General features: G+C 43.2%; 1 protein-coding gene across 11 annotated transcripts in view; it reads left to right on the forward strand.

Moving 5' to 3' along the window:
• Positions 1 to 20274, forward strand: part of CADPS (calcium dependent secretion activator) — a 485320-nt gene that overhangs the window by 303706 nt on the left and 161340 nt on the right. For all 11 annotated transcript variants that reach the window (XM_082638330.1, XM_082638328.1, XM_082638325.1 and 8 more), the window contains exons 9-10: positions 3682 to 3748; positions 14423 to 14531. In XM_082638330.1, the coding sequence (XP_082494456.1) occupies positions 3682 to 3748; positions 14423 to 14531 (176 nt within the window). The remainder of the gene's footprint in view (positions 1 to 3681; positions 3749 to 14422; positions 14532 to 20274) is intronic.

The following is a 20274-nucleotide window of genomic DNA, read 5'->3' on the forward strand; positions in this document are numbered from 1 at the left end:
TTCACCAGCTCCGTGCCCTGGAGAAATTATTCGACCTTTCTTAACTTCAGTTTCCTCAGCTGTAAAACAGGAGTGATAACGTAATGACATACCGAGTAATAATTGCTTACCTTGTGCCAGATATTGTTCTAAGCACTTTATGTTTCATTAACTTCTTTAATCCTCACAGCAACACTTGAAGTAGGTACCATTATTAGTGTCCCCATTGTACAGATGAGAAAACTGAGGTAGAGATAAGTTTAGTAACTTGCCCAAGGTCATACAGGAACGGAAGCAACATAAGCTTAAGCAACGTAAGCTCCAGATTCAAGCTCTTAACCCTTCCAGGTGGGTATAATAAATTCACATAAAGTACCTGGCACAGCACAGAAGACTAGTAAGACTTCACGAGCAGTAGCTAGTATTTTTATTATGAAGGAAAAAATTAATGATACTGTATGAATTACATTCTGTGGGTTCACATGAACTCCTTTTCCTACTTCCGTTCTCATCAGTTAAAACTATGAACACTTTAGAGGTCGTAGCTGTATTTGTTGTTTTGAATCTCTTTATGTGGATTCAAGTTAAGAAGTAAGAAAAATTGGTAGTGGCGGCCAGAAAAGTACGAGAGTTACAACCTTACTAGGCATTACTAAAAATAGAAAACTTTTTGCCCATTGTCTTTATTTATCTTTTAATTCATCTATTTCCCTATGTACATATGTCCAAGGAGATTTCTTGTCACATATTTAGCTATTAACTACTCGTAACCATACGCTTACCTCTGTACTCAAAGATATTTTATAATAAGGCTGATATTTATTGTTCATCTACTTCCTGCCATGCCTCGTGCTTATACTTCACAAGCATCATCTCATTTAATCTCCGTAACCACCCTGCAAGAGAGGGACCATTCCTGGCCCTGTTTTCCAGAGGACCGAGTGGTTAAGCATCTTGTCCAACATCTCAGATTAACCACTAGAACTGGAACACTGTACTCTTAATCGGCACAGACCAATAACCCTGTCTCTCCTTAGACCTGGCTGAGGGTTCCTGTTAGGTCCATTTCTGCCATGGATACATTTATATATTATTTCAAGAAGGGTAAGAGCACTGTCCAGGGCAGCTAGGTAATCCACGTAACCAGAGCTGACCATGTAGGCCTCGGGGCTGATGCATTTACCAGCCGTCCAGCCATTTCCACGGCCTCAGCCTCAGTCCAGCCACCATCCTCTCTCTGCTGTCTGCGCTACTGTAACCATCTCACTGGTGTCCCTGCCTTCTCTCTTGCCTTTTCCATCTATAGTGCATTAACCACTCAGCAACCACTGGGATAATCTTAAATAGAAATATAATTGTGTCACTCCCCTGCTTAAAACCCTTCCATAGTTTCCCATCCTTATTTAGATTGAGTGTATTCCTGATCTAATTTGCCCATTAAAAGATCACTCTGTCTGCCATGTAATGAAAAGAGTTAGAGTGAAAGCAGGGAGACCAGAGAGGAGCCTGTTGCTGTGGTCTGGGTAGACATGACAGTAGCTTGAATGGGGAGTAGCAGTGGAGATAGAAATAGATGGGATATATTTGGGGAGGAAAACAAAAACTCAAAGAACTTGGCAGTGGAGTGCATGTCTCTATGCAATGTTTGAAACTCTCATCAGAAAGTTTGATAAAGGTGGCTCTGGTTTCCCAAGGCACTCATAACTATCTGAAATATAGCAAATGTATACTGACCACCTACCATACATCAAAAGCTGTGCTAGGAATTTAGAAAGGAAAATTTAGAAAAAAAGAACAAGTTTCCTTCCTTCAAGGAACTCACAATCCAATAGAAACAATACATATGAAAATAAATAAATTATAGCAGTGTGATCATTGTAACTACCAGCAGAATTATCTGCAGGGCCCAGGAGGTGATGACATCACGGTAAGGATTCAAACTTAGGAAGAATATGAATTCTAACATAAGGAGCAGGGAGAAGGCATTCCAGGCACCATAACACGTGCAAAGTTATGGGGGTGTGCAACTTTATGGTGTGGTGAGGAATTACAGGTAATATAAGGCACAGAAGCTAAATTTAGAGAGTGAAGCATAGCTGGCAAACAAAGTCATTTTTAGGCCAGGTCAATATGCTCCATTTTGTTTCTATAGGCTAAGGTTTCCCTGGGCCTGTTCTTACCACTGATGATACACAAGATTGTTTAGTGGTATACAGACAAGCATATATTAGTTAAGCAGTTGTTATGTGTTTTAATGTGTGTTATATAATATAAAATTAGTATATCAAAGCTACAATGTAAAGTTTCCTTTCAAAATAAATTTACCCTTGTTAAATAATTCAATTTAAAGAAAAAAGGCAAGTAAAACATACAACAGCTGGACCAATCTGGGATAAATCATGGAAGTGCAAGATGAGTGGTCAAAGTTGCGGGCTCCCCTCGTGTTAGTGAGGGAGACTCACTGAAGGAGTTTCAGCAGGGGAATTCATACATGCAGAGATGGTAGGATCCATCCCACGGCCAGGAGGAGGATGAAACTCATTCTGGTGAAATGGATTAAGAGTTTCCTCTGTGGTTTACCATGGCCGTAAAATGTGTGCTGGGACTGAAAGAGTGGAGGTGTGAGCAAAGTAAGGAACTTGGCAGGAGGTAAAAATCAAGTGCACTTGGTAATTGAAGAATCAGCATGAGGAAGCAAAAGGACCCAGAAGACTCAGGTTCCTAGCATGAAGGTCTGAGTACTTTGGCCACCAGCCACTCCTACGAGCCCCTGAAATTTGTCTAACAGTGTACATTTTAATTAGGTGCAGTCTTCATTGTGTTCCAAAGCAGAAATTGTGTCTGATTCCAAGTGAAGTGGGGATTTGGAAGCTGTCCAGTTGGGTTTTGGTAGCACATAAAGCCAGTTTTGGAACTCGAGGATTTGATTGGGTTTGAGTATGACCAGATCTCTCTTCACTTGGTCCAATAGAGCTTGAAAACCAGCCTCACTTCCTTAATCAATGCCAGTTCAACGTGTATCAATCCATCAGGCCAACGGGGCAATTCATGAATGAATTAGTAACACTGATCATAAAATCTCCAGACAGCTTTGAAGTGTGCCTTTGTTGTTCTCAGCCCTCCTTTAACTAAATTTTTTCTGCATAAAGATTAATTTCCACCCACAGAAGAGCAATTCGGGGAGGGGGACGGGTGTAGGGAGGACTTTCTATGCCGACTTGAAACTTCCTTTCTGTAAGGTAACTACATTTGCCAGAATTACAGCAAAAGCAAACAAAGTTTGCTTTGTTTACTAAAGGTTTTCCTGAAAGAGACTTGACAAGAGGTGAAAGAGTTGGAGTTGTGAGATTTAGCACTCTTTTTTTTCTCTCCTGTGCAACAGCTTTCAGGAGTTTCCCTACCTGTAAGACGTTTAGCACATAAACAAATTAAGGTACAATGTAACATTTGCCAAGGTGTTTCCTGGAATCAGGCAAGGTTCTAAGTCAAGTCTGATGATGGGCCACAATTCCTCCTATAAACCAGAGTAAACCCTGCCTGCGGCTCTTCATTATTCTCAACCACACAGCTCCAGAGTCTGCAATCTGTTCCCGAGCCCTGTGAATCTCCTTGTTTGTGAGCACCCAGCTTCATGGTAAAGCGAGTTAAACAGCTCACTAGCGCAAGCATTAATGCATCTCTGGTCTTTTTGCTTTCCTTCAGGTATTTATGGGCCATCGGTAAGAATGTCTGGAAGAGATGGAAGAAAAGATTTTTTGTCTTAGTGCAGGTAACTCTTCAACTCTAATATCTGTCTTAAGAGCCATTATTTTTAAAGATTCGATAGGATTCATTAATGTTTTTGATATAATTTACCTTAAGTGCACAAAGCTCAAGTGTTTAACTCAGTGAATTTCTATATATTACATATGCATGCAACCACCGTTCAGAGGGATACAGAACATTTCCAGTACCCAGAGCACTCCCTTCTGCTCCTTTTCCTTTTTGCATCACTTTCAAGTTCTAAAAATTAATGCATGCTCATTATTTTTTAATTCTAACAATACAGAAATATATATGAAATGTGGGAGCAGTAAACGCCCACCCCTGCCAGCAATGCAGGAACCCAGGGAGGGAGCAAGTGTGTGCCTGATCAGGGCAATAGGGACACTAACATTATTTTAGAAGAATCTGCTGTTTCTAAAAGCACTAAGGTAGTCATTATGAGAAAAGCCAGAATTTAGTTGGACTTTTTCCATCTTTTTCATTGTTTAGTAAGTTTGATTTCGAATCACCTGTGGAAGAGCCTTCCAGTCTTCTTGATGTCTGAGGCTTCCAGACCCCCTATAATTATGCTTAACCATCTAAATATATCTTTCCACATAGGCTTTTTTTTTTTTTTTTCTTTTTGCGGTACACGGTCCTCTCACTGTTGTGGCCTCTCCCGTTGCGGAGCACAGGCTCCGGACGCACAGGCCCAGCGGCCATGGCTCACGGGCCCAGCCACTCCTTGGCATGTGGGACCTTCCTGGACTGGGGCACGAACCCGTGTCCCCTACATCGGCAGGCGGACCCCCAACCGCTGTGCCACCAGGGAAGCCCACATAGGCTTTTTTTAAATAATCAAACTCTTCATGTTGTTCATCAACTTGCTTTTTGTTTTTGAACACAGTCATTGTAGACATTGTTTCATGAATGCACATATAGCTCAGATTCTAATACCTGTGGAATTTTCCTTTTTGAGGTACTTTGGGCTTCCCCAGTTGGAACTATAATTAACCATGCAGCAGGGTACATCTCTGTATATAAAGATGCAGGTGTAGATATAGATATTGATGTTAATAATACATCAGTAATATATAAATAATATTATTGCCCTCTTCATTGTATCTTTAAGAAAAAAAGATTCCAGAAATAGTAATGCATGTCCTTGAAAATCTCCATGCCCCCCCCTTTTTTGGGTTTGTTTGCTTTTTGCATCAGGATTTTTCAGTTTACAAAAGAATTTGTCATTGCCTTTTTTTAATTTGCAAGCTCCACCAGAGCATGTGAGCTATAATTCAATTTGTCAAAAGTTAATTTATTCTGTACTCTGAAAGATGTCACAAAGTGAGTCAACTTGTAATTTAGTGACTAAAGGTGTTTACTGGGTTATTGTGTTGGCTATGAGCATTGACTAGTATTTTGAGCACTACGGATTCTGAAATCTCACAGTAAAAGCAGCTGTCTAAATGGCCTTGAAAGTTCCACCAACGCTGAGCTTCTAAGGCTACACCTTCTACAGATCTACTCAAGCTTCTACTGTGTCTCTAAGGCAAACAGCATCTGTCTGGCTAGAAGCAAGAGGTAATCTTTGCTTTCATGATCACTGTGGGGTGCAACAAAACCTTAAAATAAATTAACCAAAGGAAAACTTTGGAATTATTCCCAACGATCCAAATAAGCCACAGCTAAGTGATGGAAGACATTTCATTCAGAGATACATTTCCTCAGAATATCAGCTAACCAACATTTATTGAGTACCTATTTTGTGAAGGGTACATTGATAGGTCATAGAGAAGAACTGGGAGACCTGGTCTCTCACTTCCAGAAAAGGATCTCTTACAGTTCTTTATAGGCAAATAGCAGAAACAGACTCAAGGTAAGTAAGGTTTAAAAAAAAAGTGTATTAGAAGGCTCTTGTGGTAGTTCATAGGATTGGTGATAAAAGCTAGTACCCAGAGTAGTTCCAGAAATCCAGGTCGTGGGAACCATGGCCAGTGTCATTGACATGGCTGTAAGGCAAAATCAGCTCTGACCGTTTTCTGTCTTTGTGTCTCCACTTGAGGACCAAATCTGAGAGAGGGAATTGGATTGGTCCAGCTTGTGTCACACCAGCTTTTCAGAGGGGCAGACCATGTTGCTTTGATTCACAGTGCCACTGAGCTGTCTCCAGTACAAAATCAGCATGCCATTACCAGAAAAAGAAATGGATGCTGAGCAGGCAAAAACAGCTGATATCTACCCTAAAGAGAGCATGTAAGTGGAGAGACAAGACACATTAAAAAAAAAAATACCTAGGGCTTCCCTGGTGGCGCAGTGGTTGAGAGTTCGCCTGCCGATGCAGGGGACACGGGTTCATGCCCCGGTCCGGGAAGATCCCACATGCCGCGGAGCGGCTGGGTCCGTGAGCCATGGCTGCTGAGCCTGCGCATCCGGAGCCTGTGCTCCACAACGGGAGAGGCCACAACAGTGAGAGGCCCGCATAACGCAAAAAAAAAAAAAAAAAAAAAAAATACCTAAGAATAAACGTACCTAAGGAGACAAAAGACCTGTATGCAGAAAACTGCAAGACACTGATGAAAGAAATTAAAGATGATACAAACAGATGGAGAGATATACCATGTTCTTGGATTAGAAGACTCAACATTGTGAAAATGACTATACCATCCAAAGGAATCTACAGGTTCAGTGCAACCCCTATCAAACTACCACTGGCATTTTTCACAGAACTAGAGCAAAAAATTTCATGATTTGTATGGAAACACAAAAGATCCCGAATAGCCAAAGCAATCTTGAGAAAGGAAAACGGAGCTGGAGGAATCAGGCTCCCTGACTTCAGACTATACTACAAAGCTACAGTAATCAAGACAGTATGGTACCAGCACAAAAACAGAAATATCGATCAATGGAACAGGATAGAAAGCCCAGAGATAAACCCATGCACATATAGTCACCTTATATTTGACAAAGGAGGCAAGAATATAAATGGAGAAAAGACAGCCTCTTCAATAAGTGGTGCTGGGAAAACTGGACAGCTACAGGTAAAAGAATGAAATTAGAACACTCCCTAACACCATCCACAAAAATAAACTCCAAATGGATTAAAGACCTAAATGTAAGGCCAGACACTATCAAACTCTTAGAGGAAAACATAGGCAGAACACTCTATGACATAAGTCACAGCAAGATCCTTTTTGACCCACTCCTAGAGAAATGGAAATAAAAACAAAAATAAACAAATGGGACCTAATGAAACTTAAAAGCTTTTGCACAGCAAAGGAAACCATAAACAAGACGAAGACAACTCTCAGAATGGGAGAAAATATTTACAAATGAAGCAACTGACAAAGGATTAATCTCCAAAATTTACAAGCAGCGCATGCAGCTCAATATCAAAAAAACAAACAACCCAATCCAAAAATGGGCAGAAGACCTAAATAGACATTTCTCCAAAGAAGACATACAGACGTCCAAGAAGCACATGACAAGCTGCTCAACATCACTAATTATTAGAGAAATGCAAATCAAAACTACAATGAGGTATCACCTCACTTCAGTTAGAATGGGCATCATCAGAAAATCTACAAACAACAAATGCTGGAGAGGGTGTGGAGAAAAGGGAGCCCTCTTGCACTGTTGGTGGGAATGTAAATTGATATAGCCACTATGGAGAACAGTATGGAGGTTCCTTAAAAAACTCAAAATAGAACTACCATACGACCCAGCAATCCCACTACTGGGCATATACCCTGAGAAAACCATAATTCAAAATGACACATGCACCCCAATGTTCATTGCAGCTCTATTTACAGTAGCCAGGACATGGAAACAACCTAAATGTCCATTGAAAGATGAATGGATAAAGAACATGTGGCACATATATGCAATGGAATATTACTCAGCCATAAAAAGAAATGAAATTGAGTTATTTGTAGTGAGGTGGATGGACCTAGAGTCTGTCATACAGAGTGAAGTAAGCCAGAAAGAGAAAAACAAATACCGTATGCTAACACATATATATGGAATCTCAAAAAAAAAAAAAAGGTTACGAAGAACCTAGGGGCAGGATGGGAATAAAGACGCAGACCTACTAGACAATGGACTTGAGGATATGGGGAGGGGGAAGGATAAGCTGGGACAAAGTGAGAGGGTAGCATGGACATATATACACTACCAAACCTAAGGTAGATAGCTAGTGGGAAGCAGCCGCATAGCACAGGGAGATCAGCTCGGTGCTTTGTGACCACCTAGAAGTGTAAGATAAGGAAGGTGGGAGGGAGGGAGACGCAAGAGGGAAGAGATATGGGGATATATGTATATGTATAGCTGATTTACTTTGTTATAAAGCAGAAACTAACAAAACATTGTAAAGCAATTATACTCCAATAAAGATGTTAAAAAGGAAAAAAAAAAGATTTAAGATGAAGATTTCAGATACTGGAATTAAAAAAAAAATTACATCAAAAGAGGCAGCTCTGGATTATGGGTGATTCTCCCCTTTGCATGCTTCTCACCTGGCAGAGCAGCCGCCCTTACAATCACTTGTGGTCTGGCCTCCCTCAGTAGACCATGTGCTGTTTCAAGGTCAGTTCTGTTTCCAACTCATCTAGCTGTGCTTCCCTCTTTACCCCACCACACACACACACACACCCCCCCCCACACACACACACACACACGCGCGCACACACACACCCTCTCCAGCTCAGTGTCTGGCATGGCCATTCAGGAAGTGTTTACTGGAAGAAAGAAGGAAGAGAGAGAAAAAGAGCCCAGGCAGTGCTTCAAGTGGTTCTGAGAAAGGAAAGATTGTGTGACCTAGAGAGTGGCTGGTGACATCTTCCAAGAGGAAGTGGGGTAAGTGGCCTTGTCATGTAATATGGAGGCTCTCCTCCCACTGAGGTAGCCAGTTACTGGACACAAGACTTTTCTATGACAATCTTTGAAATGATGAAGTACTTAGGAGATGTCACTGACCTCTTACTTTGGGAGAGATTTTAGGGGAGAAAAAAACTCTTCAGAAAAAAAAAAAAAAAGAGGAATTGTGCTGAAAATATTAGTGAAGCCATGTCTATATGATATATACTGAACCCAAAAGAAGAGAATGATTGTTCTAGGCCGTGTGACTGGAGCACAGACATTTTAGGGCCTTCACACTGAGCCTTCTACCAAGAGAAGATAAGAAGCACTCAGTAGCTACAAAGCAAGCTATGTGCTCACTTCTGAAAATCAGAAAAGGGCATCCAAAGCCTGTCTACAGCTTGGCATTTTTCCTACAAGGATTTCATGAGAGGTTTCACGTACATGTGATTCTCACTAACTTGAAAGAGCCCTTGAGGTACACTGGGGACATGCATCCCCCAAATTAAACCTTCTGTTTCAGCCTAAATCCAAAGTCTCCATTACACCTTCAGTGGCCTGCAGAGGTGATACGATAGCCCCACCATCACAAAGGTAATGGAGGAACCAGGAGGAAAACTCAAGTCTTCTGTTTCCATTTTTGTCCTGTTCACTACAACAGTGTCTACAAGCAATTTTGGTGGCCTACCTAGAAAGTACTGCCTCACTTTTAGATTCTTCTCAATTTTTCATCTCTGCTGTTTAAGTGATTACACAGGCACTCTATCAAAATGATAAAGAACAACTTAAGTCCTTTGAAACAACCCCAATGCCAACAGAGTTGCAGGAGAGAAGTTCCAGGCCCTCAGTCCTGGCCCAGTTCAGGGAAAGCAAAAATATCCCAAGTTGCTTGAAAGACAGATGGCAGCGCAAGCAGTGACCATAGGCGCCCAGCAGCTGCATGCAGTGTTGAATCCAGTCTTACGTACAAATGATTTTCGGTTTCTTTTAGCCACCACACCCTTCCACTGAAATGCAAAAGTGAAAACAGGAGAACCAGTCTGGTCAAATAAGGGGAAGGGTGAGGGAGCTGGGGAAGAAAGCAGATTCTCCCCATCCTGCCACCAACTCCCCAGCAGCCTCAGAGGGATCTCTGTGGGACAGTGTAAAACCCCCACATAGGAGTTATATCTACCCAAGTGACTTACTGAATGTGCCTTTCTATTCAGATGCTGGGTTTCATGGAGTGTTTTTTATAGAGAGCTGGTAACACATAATTTCCAACGTGATTATGAATTCCGTTAGATTTAATACAAGGAAGATTGTTTGAAAAGCCTAAGAAGAACACATCCAACACCAATCTCCTCAAAGTTCATCTCCCCTCCCACCCCGGCTGTCTGTCTGTCTGTCTGTCTGTGTCTCTCTCTCTCTCTCTCTCTCTCTCTCTCTCTCTCTCTCTCTCTCACACACACACACACACACACACACACACAGAGAGAGTCTACATTTCTGTCTGTAATGCAAAACTATTAAATTCTTTCTTAGGGAGATTTCCTTTTAGAGCTACTACCTTGGGGAACCAAAGATAGTTATAAATGGGCTTCCTACTAACCAGGGACAAAGCACCCTTAGAGGGGTTTTGAGCCAAAGCAGCAATTCCCATGTTTAAGGATCGAGGCTAAAATGATGATGGAAGTGGCTGGAGTCTGCCCTACCAGCTCTGAAGGGAATGAAACAGTTACAGGGTGTGTCTGTGCCAGAGACTTCAGTGTTCCTACACAGTGTTCTCCAAGTATGGCCCTGGACTGCCTGCACTGGGTGTTTTTTAAAATGCAGAGGGAGTTCCCTGGCGGTCCAGTGGTTAAGACTCCGTGCTCCCAACACAGGGGGCATGGGTTTGATCCCTGGTCGGGGAGCTAAGATCCCACATGCCATAGGGCGCAGCCTAAAAATAACTAAGTAAGTAAATAGAATGCAGATCCCAAGGACCATCCAGAAGCGTCTGATGCACAGAAGACTCTGAGATGGAGCTCAGGAATCTGTATGCTTCACAAGCAGCCCAGGAGATACTGATGCAGGGGGTCCATGACCACCTTTGGAGAAACACTGCCTCGGAGGTCATTGTCCCTTTTAAACTGAAGTCTCCCATTCCTTTTCGACCACACTCTCTCAGAGTTTATGTTCTCCAAGGAACTGAGCATCAGAGTAGCTAAACAGATGATTATGTGCAAATGGCATGACAAAGCCTCTCAGCTGTGTTCCTTGAACTCCCAGTATATACCCTCTGAACACGGCTGCAGGCCCTAACACAAGGATTAAGGAGAAATGGGTCCCCGGCACCCTGAGTCCATTGCTGGGTAAACTCATTCTAAACCCCAGGGGCCATGGTAGGGAGCAAATATGTTGATTACCCGTTGTTAGGAACTGCGACCAAACCAATGTTAATGATGAAGGTGCCAATTCCACGAGCTCCACCCTGAGCTCCCCACCTTGGGTGTGGGAGGAGAGGAGTGGAAGAAGCCAACCCGTCATCCAGACCAGGTTAGAAAGCCTCACCTCTATCATCTTTTTCTTCTAAAATATTTTTCTTCTGTGCCTCAGAGATTTCTGTACTGTGCTAAGGACAAGTCTTATCCCTATTTCGCATTGGAGGAAACTGAGGCTGAGACTGGTTAAATGACTTGCTCGAGGTCCATGGCTCATAGGCAGCCTATGTGAAACCTAACATAGGCCTTCTGATTCCAGATGTCTTCCAGGACACCAAGCACTGAGATGGCACTGTGCTCAAGGAGGTTTATACAGTGTCCTAGATACAGTGTCCTAGAACTCACACACCTTGCATCAGTTAGAGACAATGTGGTCCCTAAATCATAACCTGTTCCGGATTCCCTGGAGATAATATAATGCACCCAAATTCTGACCATTCCAGTTTTCAAAAAAATCTAAATCTGAATGAGATGAGATATTGTCTGATAATATAAAACACCCTATAATACAACAGTTGTCACCCAGAAAACAATATTAAGTTAACTATGAAAGTGAATTGTAAGGCATATAATGAATGATTTATAACTGAATGAATGTTCATTCTTCCCACTCGACTTCACAATGGCCCTGAAGGGCATTTGCATTTATGTTCTGTTTGTAAATGACAACAATCAACCCGAATTAGCTTAAGTTTTAGAAGAGGAAGAATTATATTGGTTAGTTCATTAAATCACTAATTAACTAAAGAGTTTTCTGGCACGGCTAGGTCCAGAGCTTAAACAAAGTCATCAGGACTCAGTCTCTCTATCTGTACCATCTGTTGACTGTGCTTTCATCTAAGCCGACTTCCCCCCAGGCCGACTTCCCCCCTCAGGCAAGCTCTCTCCATGCAGCAGACTCTGGAAGGTCAAGGCTTAAAACAGTTTAGCAGCTCCTAGACCCTTGCTATTCCCTCACACTTCAAGCTCTCTAGAAAATCTGAGGCTCCCTCCAACCTTGCAATAATTAGAAATGTGCAAAAACAAATCATTTCTCCTCTCCTCCTTTTTTTTCCTAAAGTAAGTTGCCAAATTCCAGATTAAAATGGTCCTAATAAACCAATTTGAGTTTTTTTGAGCCCCAAGTTTGCCCAGAACAACTTCAACAGTATCACCAGAAGGGGGCAGCAACATACAGTGCTCCAAGAAGCAAGGACCTGAAATAGAAAAAGGAAAAGTCAGAAAGCCCCAAGCATGTAGTAAGAGTAAATGCCTGAATCTTGAAATAACAGCCTTCTGTCATGATATTTCTCTGATCTCAAGTAAGTTCTGCAACCATCTATTTGGCTAATCATCATATTAACAAACTATATCATCTCCATGTTGCCAGAGAGGTAAAAAATCATTGCAGAGCTGTTCCAGCAATGTCTGTGTTCACTATCATGCCAGGGGGTGTGGGAGATAGGTTGTCCATGGGATCAGTAGTGGATTGGAGAAACATGTAAATTTGGGAGGGAGAAAACCTCTTTATTGGATGGTACATACTCATTTTTCTAGAACCAGTCAGACTCAATTAGTGAATGCCCGTTACATGGTTGATTTCGCTCATGGCAAGGGGAATATAACCAAGGTATATGACTCCTTAGGCATGCCTTCAAAGGATTTATAATCTAGTAGGCAAATATACCTACTCAGCTACTTTGTATTAGGATGTTAGTGCCCAATGCATGGAAACTGCTTATGTAAATGCATAAATTGAGTATTTGCTAGGTGAGTGTCACACACGGTGTGAAAAGCCCTTCACTGCTCGATTAATCCTCCAGCCACAATAAGACACAGGTAAAATACAGATGAAGACTCTGAGTTATATATATGACAGCTTCTGAGAGCTGGGAGGGGGCCCCAGGCCTATGTGACCCCACCCAAAGCTTGCACTCTTAAATCCTCCTTTTTAGAAGAGGATGTTATTTGTTGTTATGCTGATTACAAAGCATAATACATGTCCACTTATGAACATATTCTTAGGGGCTTTATGTTTCCCTTGAAGCCCATCAAGACCTTGCAATATAAGGAACAGATTCTTCAAACTATATGCGTGATCAAGGAACCCACGTCGGGCAGAAGTTTTCATCAGGAACCAACAGAGGGCAGCAATAGATAAATCAACCAGTAAAACGTTCTCCCGTGGACTCCCTTTATCTTGCCACTGGGACCTTCAGGCTGAGGACTGTGGGAGATGTGTGCAGGCTTTGAGAGCGCCAATTTCTTACCATTAAAAAAAAAAAAATCAGACCCATGGAGAAGGAGATAAAAAATGTCCCCCGCCAGGATCAAAGTTCACTTAGTAAATGTCTGTTTTAATAAAGGGAACTAAGAGATGAGGGATGTGGCACTACTTCACTAAGACATTTGACATCCGTGCATGGTAAATATGCCCCTGAGCTTTTAGCCCGAAGCCTGAAGGAGTCTTGCTCTCCCCCGGGCTCCTTGCAGACAAGCCAGATGTAGAAATGCTAAGTATCTGCGCTGGGTCTGGATGCACCGAGGCGACAGGGACCTGAAGGCTGGCCTGCAGCTGCAGAGCCCGCACCCAGCACTGACGTGGGCGGATGCCCGTGTGGGTTGTGAGGGCCACACCAGTGACAACAGCCGTGCCGTCCGGGGCTGAGGATGGCTCTCCCATGACTGGCACCTAGAGATCAAGTATTCATTGCTTGTGACAGCATGTCACTCCTGCACTTGTCTGAGATGAAGGGAAGACTTTTCAAAGTGACCAAAAGCACTCCTTCAGTGGGAAGGGGGAGGGAGGGATGATACATGCGGCTCAGTGCTGAGAATTGGCCTGCAAAAAGTAAAATACTAAAAGAAACGGAGGGCATAAATAAATAAATGTCTAGTCCCTAACTTCTGACCGAAAGGCCTGTGTCAAGTCTGAGAACTTGACAATCTCAGCCAGAGCCAGGGCCATAGTCATATTAGGTAAAAGCTAAAAAAAATTGCTGCTATGCAACCAGTTTTGACCTACCCAAATGTCAATTTCATGTAGCTTAGCCCAATTAAAATAGCAGCAATAATGATAATAGCTAACTTTTGTCAAGCACTTCCTAAGCATCAGGGAAAGATTCTAAATGCATTCATCTTATGAACTCATTCAATCCACACAATAAGCCAGTGAGAAGGTAGGTTCTCAGATTATATCCATCTACAGATGAGGTAACAGGACCAGAGAAGTCTTTTAACTTGCTCCAAGTCACACAGCCAGGAGGTGGAAAAACTCAATTTGAACCCAGCTCCTGAGTGCAGGTCCTCAGGGGAAAGGACAGGCTTGAACATGGAGAGTTTTTTTCAAGGAAAATGGGCTCTAGGGAACCAACCTCAGAACCTGTGCTTTTCTTTTTTAGGTGAGTCAGTACACGTTTGCCATGTGCAGTTACCGGGAGAAAAAAGCAGAGCCTCAGGAACTTCTCCAACTGGACGGCTACACTGTGGATTACACGGACCCCCAACCAGGTACCCGCCCACCCGCTAGGCTGTGAACCCTTAAAAATCTCCCCCTTCCTTCCCAAATGAACATTCAACTAGCATTTTCTGGGCACTTCCTCCCTGTTGGACACTAAGCCACCTGGACGAGTAAATGCCATTCCAATCAAGGGCTTTGTTTTGACTCAAAGGATCCTCATAAAACCAAAATGAAAAAATACGTTTTTCTTCTATGTAGCTGTGCCCATATCAAATTTGTACTCCACCCTAGAATCTTCAAAAGAAATTCCTGAAAAATAAGTCCTACATGTACACCAAGGACTTTGTGTGTGTGCGTGTGTGTGTGTGTGTATGTGTGTGTGTCTTGTTCACCAGTGATGTGTGGGCTTGGCAGGTATTGCGTCTCCATGTCCAAATAAACGTGCCCTGTGCGTCCACATTTGTTAACTACAATTCAAAGTTAGCTGATGATACTTGAAAAGAAAGTCCTCCCTAAATGTTTTTTTTCCTAAAAAGACACTAATCCACAGTGTAGACATCCAAGCTCCTCACCCTTATGTAACTAAGAACCACACAAAGGGTAGTATTTCTCGTAAGTTCTACATTGCGTGAGTTCCACATCCTGCCCCCTCACACCTCTCCCCCCACCCATTTTATCTCTTTCCCAGAAAAAGATGAATAGAAATCCGCCTCAAGGAACCTTCAAAATGGGGGGGAGGGGTGGTGCGAAATCATTTCAGCATATTAATGAGCAACAGGCACCAACAGCCCTCTCCCAGAGAAGTTTATTTTTATGCCAAATCTGCACAAGGAAAGCATTTCCAACCATACTGCATTATTTGGCCCAAAACCTTTTTTTCTACTCCCATATTGCTCTTCCACATGCAACAAAATACACATAAAGGAAAAACAGAGTCTGAGAGAAGATGGGGTGTTAACCTGGAAAGGTGTGGCTGGGAAGACTTTTGGCCCAGCCCACTTAGGAAAATTAGCAGTGGGCTTCAGAATCCCAACCCGGAGCGCTTTGGACCAGCCCCGCCTCCTCAGACTTCTATAGATAATTAGCATCCTGCCAGAGCACAGTGATAGAGAGCTGACCACGTAAGACGTAAAGACTCTGCCTGGAAATCCCTCCTAATCAATAGAACCTACAAGTTTGAGCCAATTTCATGCAAGAACTCATGGAAAGGATGTGGCCCCTGTATTAAGAAAGCAGCCCTCGTGGCATTCTGTGATGGTTTGTGGTCTCAAACCATTGAGTTCCCTTCAAAGAAACAGAGTCCCTCTTTCCTAAGACCTACATTTTAAAGTGGGAGACTCAAGGACCAATATGAGAAGGAAAAGCAATACCATCTTATGACACTACCTTCTTTTAAGCCAGTTTACTATCCCTTTCCTCTACGTGATAGCATTTGGATTTTACCACAATCCACCAATTATATGGGACCCGGGTTATCATCTCATTTTGTAAAGGAAGAAGAAGAGCTGGGACTTGGGGTCTAAGCCATCACACCCTTTGGCAGCTGCAGTAAAACAGCTCTGTGTACAGCTATAGCAAAGCTAGAGTTGTTATTTTATCATACAAAAGCGGGATTCTCTTCCTACAGCGGGGAGGGCAGGAGTGGGGAGAAAGCTGTTCTATCTACATGCAAAAGGGGTAACTGCATATGTATTATAAAAGCTTCTCCTCTTTTTTTCACATTGATCCCATGGGATATAATTTATAAATTCCTTTACCAAGGATGTCAATGGAAAGTAAAGTGATTATGTTCTTGAGAATAATAAGCAGAATCCTCTCTGCCTTTCCATGGGCCAAGTCCTAGTTATTTTCAAAGCAATGTCTGATTGAAAATGGGAGATTCAAATACTCCCAATCGTCATGAGAAAAGTCTAACCCAGAATTTCTTAAAGAGTGCTTATGGAAAATAGGAGTTCCTGGACCCCAAACCTAACCAAGAACCAGAAAGGGGAGGACAGAATCCTCCTATTTCAATAAGCTCTCTAGGGGATTCTTATGTATAGTAAAGTTTGCAGCTGGAGATCAGGGTAATGCACAATCTAGCCAGTGTCTTCAAAGATTTGTGGAGTCTCTCCCTCTGCTCTCTGAAAGGTGAGTGTGCACCTGGAGCAGGACTTGTGGGTCCATCTGTCCCCACTCTCCTCTCAGTTTTATCCTGGTTGTCAATGGAACCAACTGGTGGATAGGTTTATGGGGCAGGTAGCCTTGTAACATGGACATCCTTGCCTTTGTACCAGCCTGAGATCCAGCAGTCATCCAGACATAATCACTTGCTCTAAATCAACTCTACCTGTTTAGGGTCCTTGAAAGATTGGTTTGGGGAACTGGTAAATAAGTGTAAGTAAGTTTTACATTCAGGGCCCTCATTTTAATCAAAAGATGAAAACACTACACTTTACCTTTCCCTGGGCATGGTTCGAAGAGTACGTGAAAATCTCTTAATTCCTATTAGATCGAGTGATTAAGTCTTCCAATAAGAGGATATTCATTCAGAATAATTCAGTGGCACAATTTAAACAACTAAATTAAATCTTCGACAACTCAGCTCTACCATAATAAACAGACCACGTCCATGTGTGTTGCTGGAACGGCAATCCCCAGCCAGGAGCTGGCCGACATTCCTTGCCTGGTCTGCCTCCATCCGTTCCCAGACCTGTCCTCTTGTTCTTGACAGGTCAGTACCTGTGGGGTATTCCGTGGAGAGCCCAGACACTGTCCCACGTTGCATTTTGCAGATGCCGTCCCCGGGAACTGCTGCCTTGCCCAAGACTGCTGCCTAGAAGCGTGTGTTGATGTTCACATTGCCTTCTCCTTCCTTGGTTTTCTTTCAGCTAGTTTCTCTGCTCTCTCCTCACCCTCAGTGGTGTGCCCTTGGTTTCCCATGCTTTCTGGAGAAGCTCTGGTGCTCTCCGCTGCTGTCACTGTCCTTGCTTCTGCTGCTATAGGTGTTTCTCTTTGCCCCACTCCCTCCGCGATTAGGATTCATTCTGTTGTTAATAACTGATCCTCTGAGAGCAGTTACTGTGTGCCAGGCATGCTGTCAGGCTCTGCAGCAGTCCAGCACAATGCTTACGGTCATCAGCTCTAGAGTCAGACAGCCCGGGTTAGAAGCCCAGCTCTGATGCTTACAGCTCCACTTTGTGTTCATGGGATAGTTATCTCCTTCTCTGTGACTCAGTTTCCTCATTTATACAGTGGGAGTAATAGTGCTTGCTTCCCAGGGCTGTTGGGAGGATTAAATAAAAATCTGAACACTTAGCATCTTTCCAACTCTACCTCTCTACTTCCCGAGGCAGCCCCATGAACTGACTTTCTGACTGTAGCTCCAGGAACACAGTGTCCCTATTCCCAGCTGTGGGCCCTGGCAGACGGGAGGTGGTGGGGCAAGGAAAAGGACCCATCCAGTGATGTCTAGCCTGCAGATCACCTACGGTATCATGGTAGCTTATCCCGAAGGTTGCCATGAGACTAGACTACAGAAGCTCTACTGACCCCACTCTTCCTTTTAGCTCCTTGGTACCTACTTTTCAGGGGTGAAAGCATCCCTCAAAGCTCTTCTTCCTCTCTCACCCTGCAGAATTTTCCTTCTTATGGTTGTATCCATTCATTTCATCTGGTTTTCCCAGCTTGCTAACTGTACATCATCCTATCCAAATCACACATTTTAAAACTCTCTGTAAGAAATGAACCAAAATATTCCTTCATAAGCATAACCACCATAAAGCTTTTATTTAAAATGGTACACCCCTAGACCCTTCATATAAAGATGATGCTATTTATTGTTCTAGAATCCCTGGCAATTCTAAGTGCAAAACTACCAACACATACCCACTCTTTTGGAATAGACATTAGAATTAACGTTGTCACCAGAAATCTTTTCCAATGCAAATGTCAAACAGGTTAGTGACTGGGCCTTGTTGGAAATTTAGGGATGCTAATCACTTTTCATCTTTAAACTGATAACTGGTGGGGGAGGGGAGGGGAGGAATGATGAGGAGCCTGATGAAGATATGAAGCTTTATTTATGGACAGAGAGTCCCAGTAACCGCAAAATACAGGCTTTTGGAATATGTTGACAGACACAATGTCTCTCTGGCCTGAGACCAAAGAGAGGCTTCTGCCTACTTCTCTCTAAATTTTAACCTTGAGAACTGCCTGTGGGGCAAAAATGGGTCTGTAGGGCATTCATTCATCCAACTCGTAATTGTTGAGTACCTACGCTATGCCATGCACTGTTCTAGGTACCAGGGATGCAGCAGTGAACAAAAGAGACAAAAACTCGGTGTCTTTAGGAAGTAAATTATATAATTTGTTAGAGGTGGTAAGAGCTATGGAGAAAAATAATACAAGAGAAGAGAGGTGAGTAAGGAGAGGTAGAGGTCAGGGAAGGCCTGAACAAGCATGCGACATCTGAGCAAAGACACAAAGGAGGTGAGCTTGTGACTCATGCAGATATCTGGAGGAAGAGTTCCATGCACAGGCAGTATCACGTGCAAAGGTCCTGAGGTGAGAACACACCTGGAGTGTTCAAGGAGCAGCAAGAGGCCAGCATGGCCATCATGACTTGGGTGCATACAGGGGCACGTGAGAGAGAGAGTAGTAGGAGAGGATGGTAGAAGTAGTGAAGGGTCAATTCATGTGGGGCCTTGCAGGCCTTGTCAGAACCTAGACTCTTCCTCTGAGTGAAATGCAGAGCTACTGGTAGGTTTTGAGCAGAGGGGTGACATGACCCGACTCTTATGCTAAACGGATTACTCTGGCCCCCATCTGGAGAATCAAGTATAGAGAGTGAAGATGGAGGGAGATGGATCAGATAGGAGGCTATTGAAATAATCTAGGTGAGAGATGAGCATGGCTGAATTCAGGGTGGCAGCACTGGAGAAGGAAGAATGGGTCAAATTCTGTTCTGACGTCCTGAAAGTAGAGCCTTCAGAATTTCATTGGAATGGGCAGTGAGAGAAAATCAGGAGTCAGAAAGGACCCCGAGGTTGTGGACTTGAGCAGCCAGAAGGATGAGGTCAGCTTTACTGAGATGGAGAGGAGGTTTGGGAAAAACACCAGGAGTTCAGCATTGGATGTGATAAATTGGGGTCCCTTTCCAATATCCGTGTGGAGAAGTCAAGAAACCCACTGGATGTTCAGATCTGCTGTTCAAGGGAGAGGTCCAGGGTAGAGCTAGAAATGTGGAGACCATGAGCATATCCATGGTATTTGACACGATGGCATCACTGGGGGATTGGGTGTAGATGAAGAAAAGAAGAGGTCCAAGGACAGAAGACCAGGATGCTCCCACATTTAAAGGTCAGGAGGAGGAGTGAGAGGAGGAGGAACCAGCAAACAAGACTGAAAGCAGCAGCAAGGGAAGGAGGAAGAAAATCAGATGACCTGGAGCCAAGTGAAGAAAACCTTTCAAAGAGAATGGAATGAGTTGATGGATAGAACAGAATGAAGCCTTTGAGTTCATCGTTGGACTCAGCATCGGGGAAGTAATTGGTGACCTTGACAAGTTTCACTGGGGCAGCAGCCCTATCAGAAGGGCTTTAGGGCTTTAAGAGGAGAGAGACCCTTGCTACTTGAAGTGTGGTCCTCGAACCAGCGCCATCAGCACCATCTGGGAGCTTGAGTAGAAATGCAGGATCTCAGGTTCTAGCCCCACTTACTGAATCAGAAGCTACATTTTAACGAGATGCCCAGAGAATTCACATGTGCACCAAAATTTGAGAAGCCCTGGTAGAGATCCACTTACATTGTAAA

The sequence above is a fragment of the Mesoplodon mirus genome (genome assembly GCF_964341445.2).
Source record: "Mesoplodon mirus genome assembly, chromosome: 12".
Lineage (NCBI taxonomy): Eukaryota > Metazoa > Chordata > Mammalia > Artiodactyla > Ziphiidae > Mesoplodon > Mesoplodon mirus.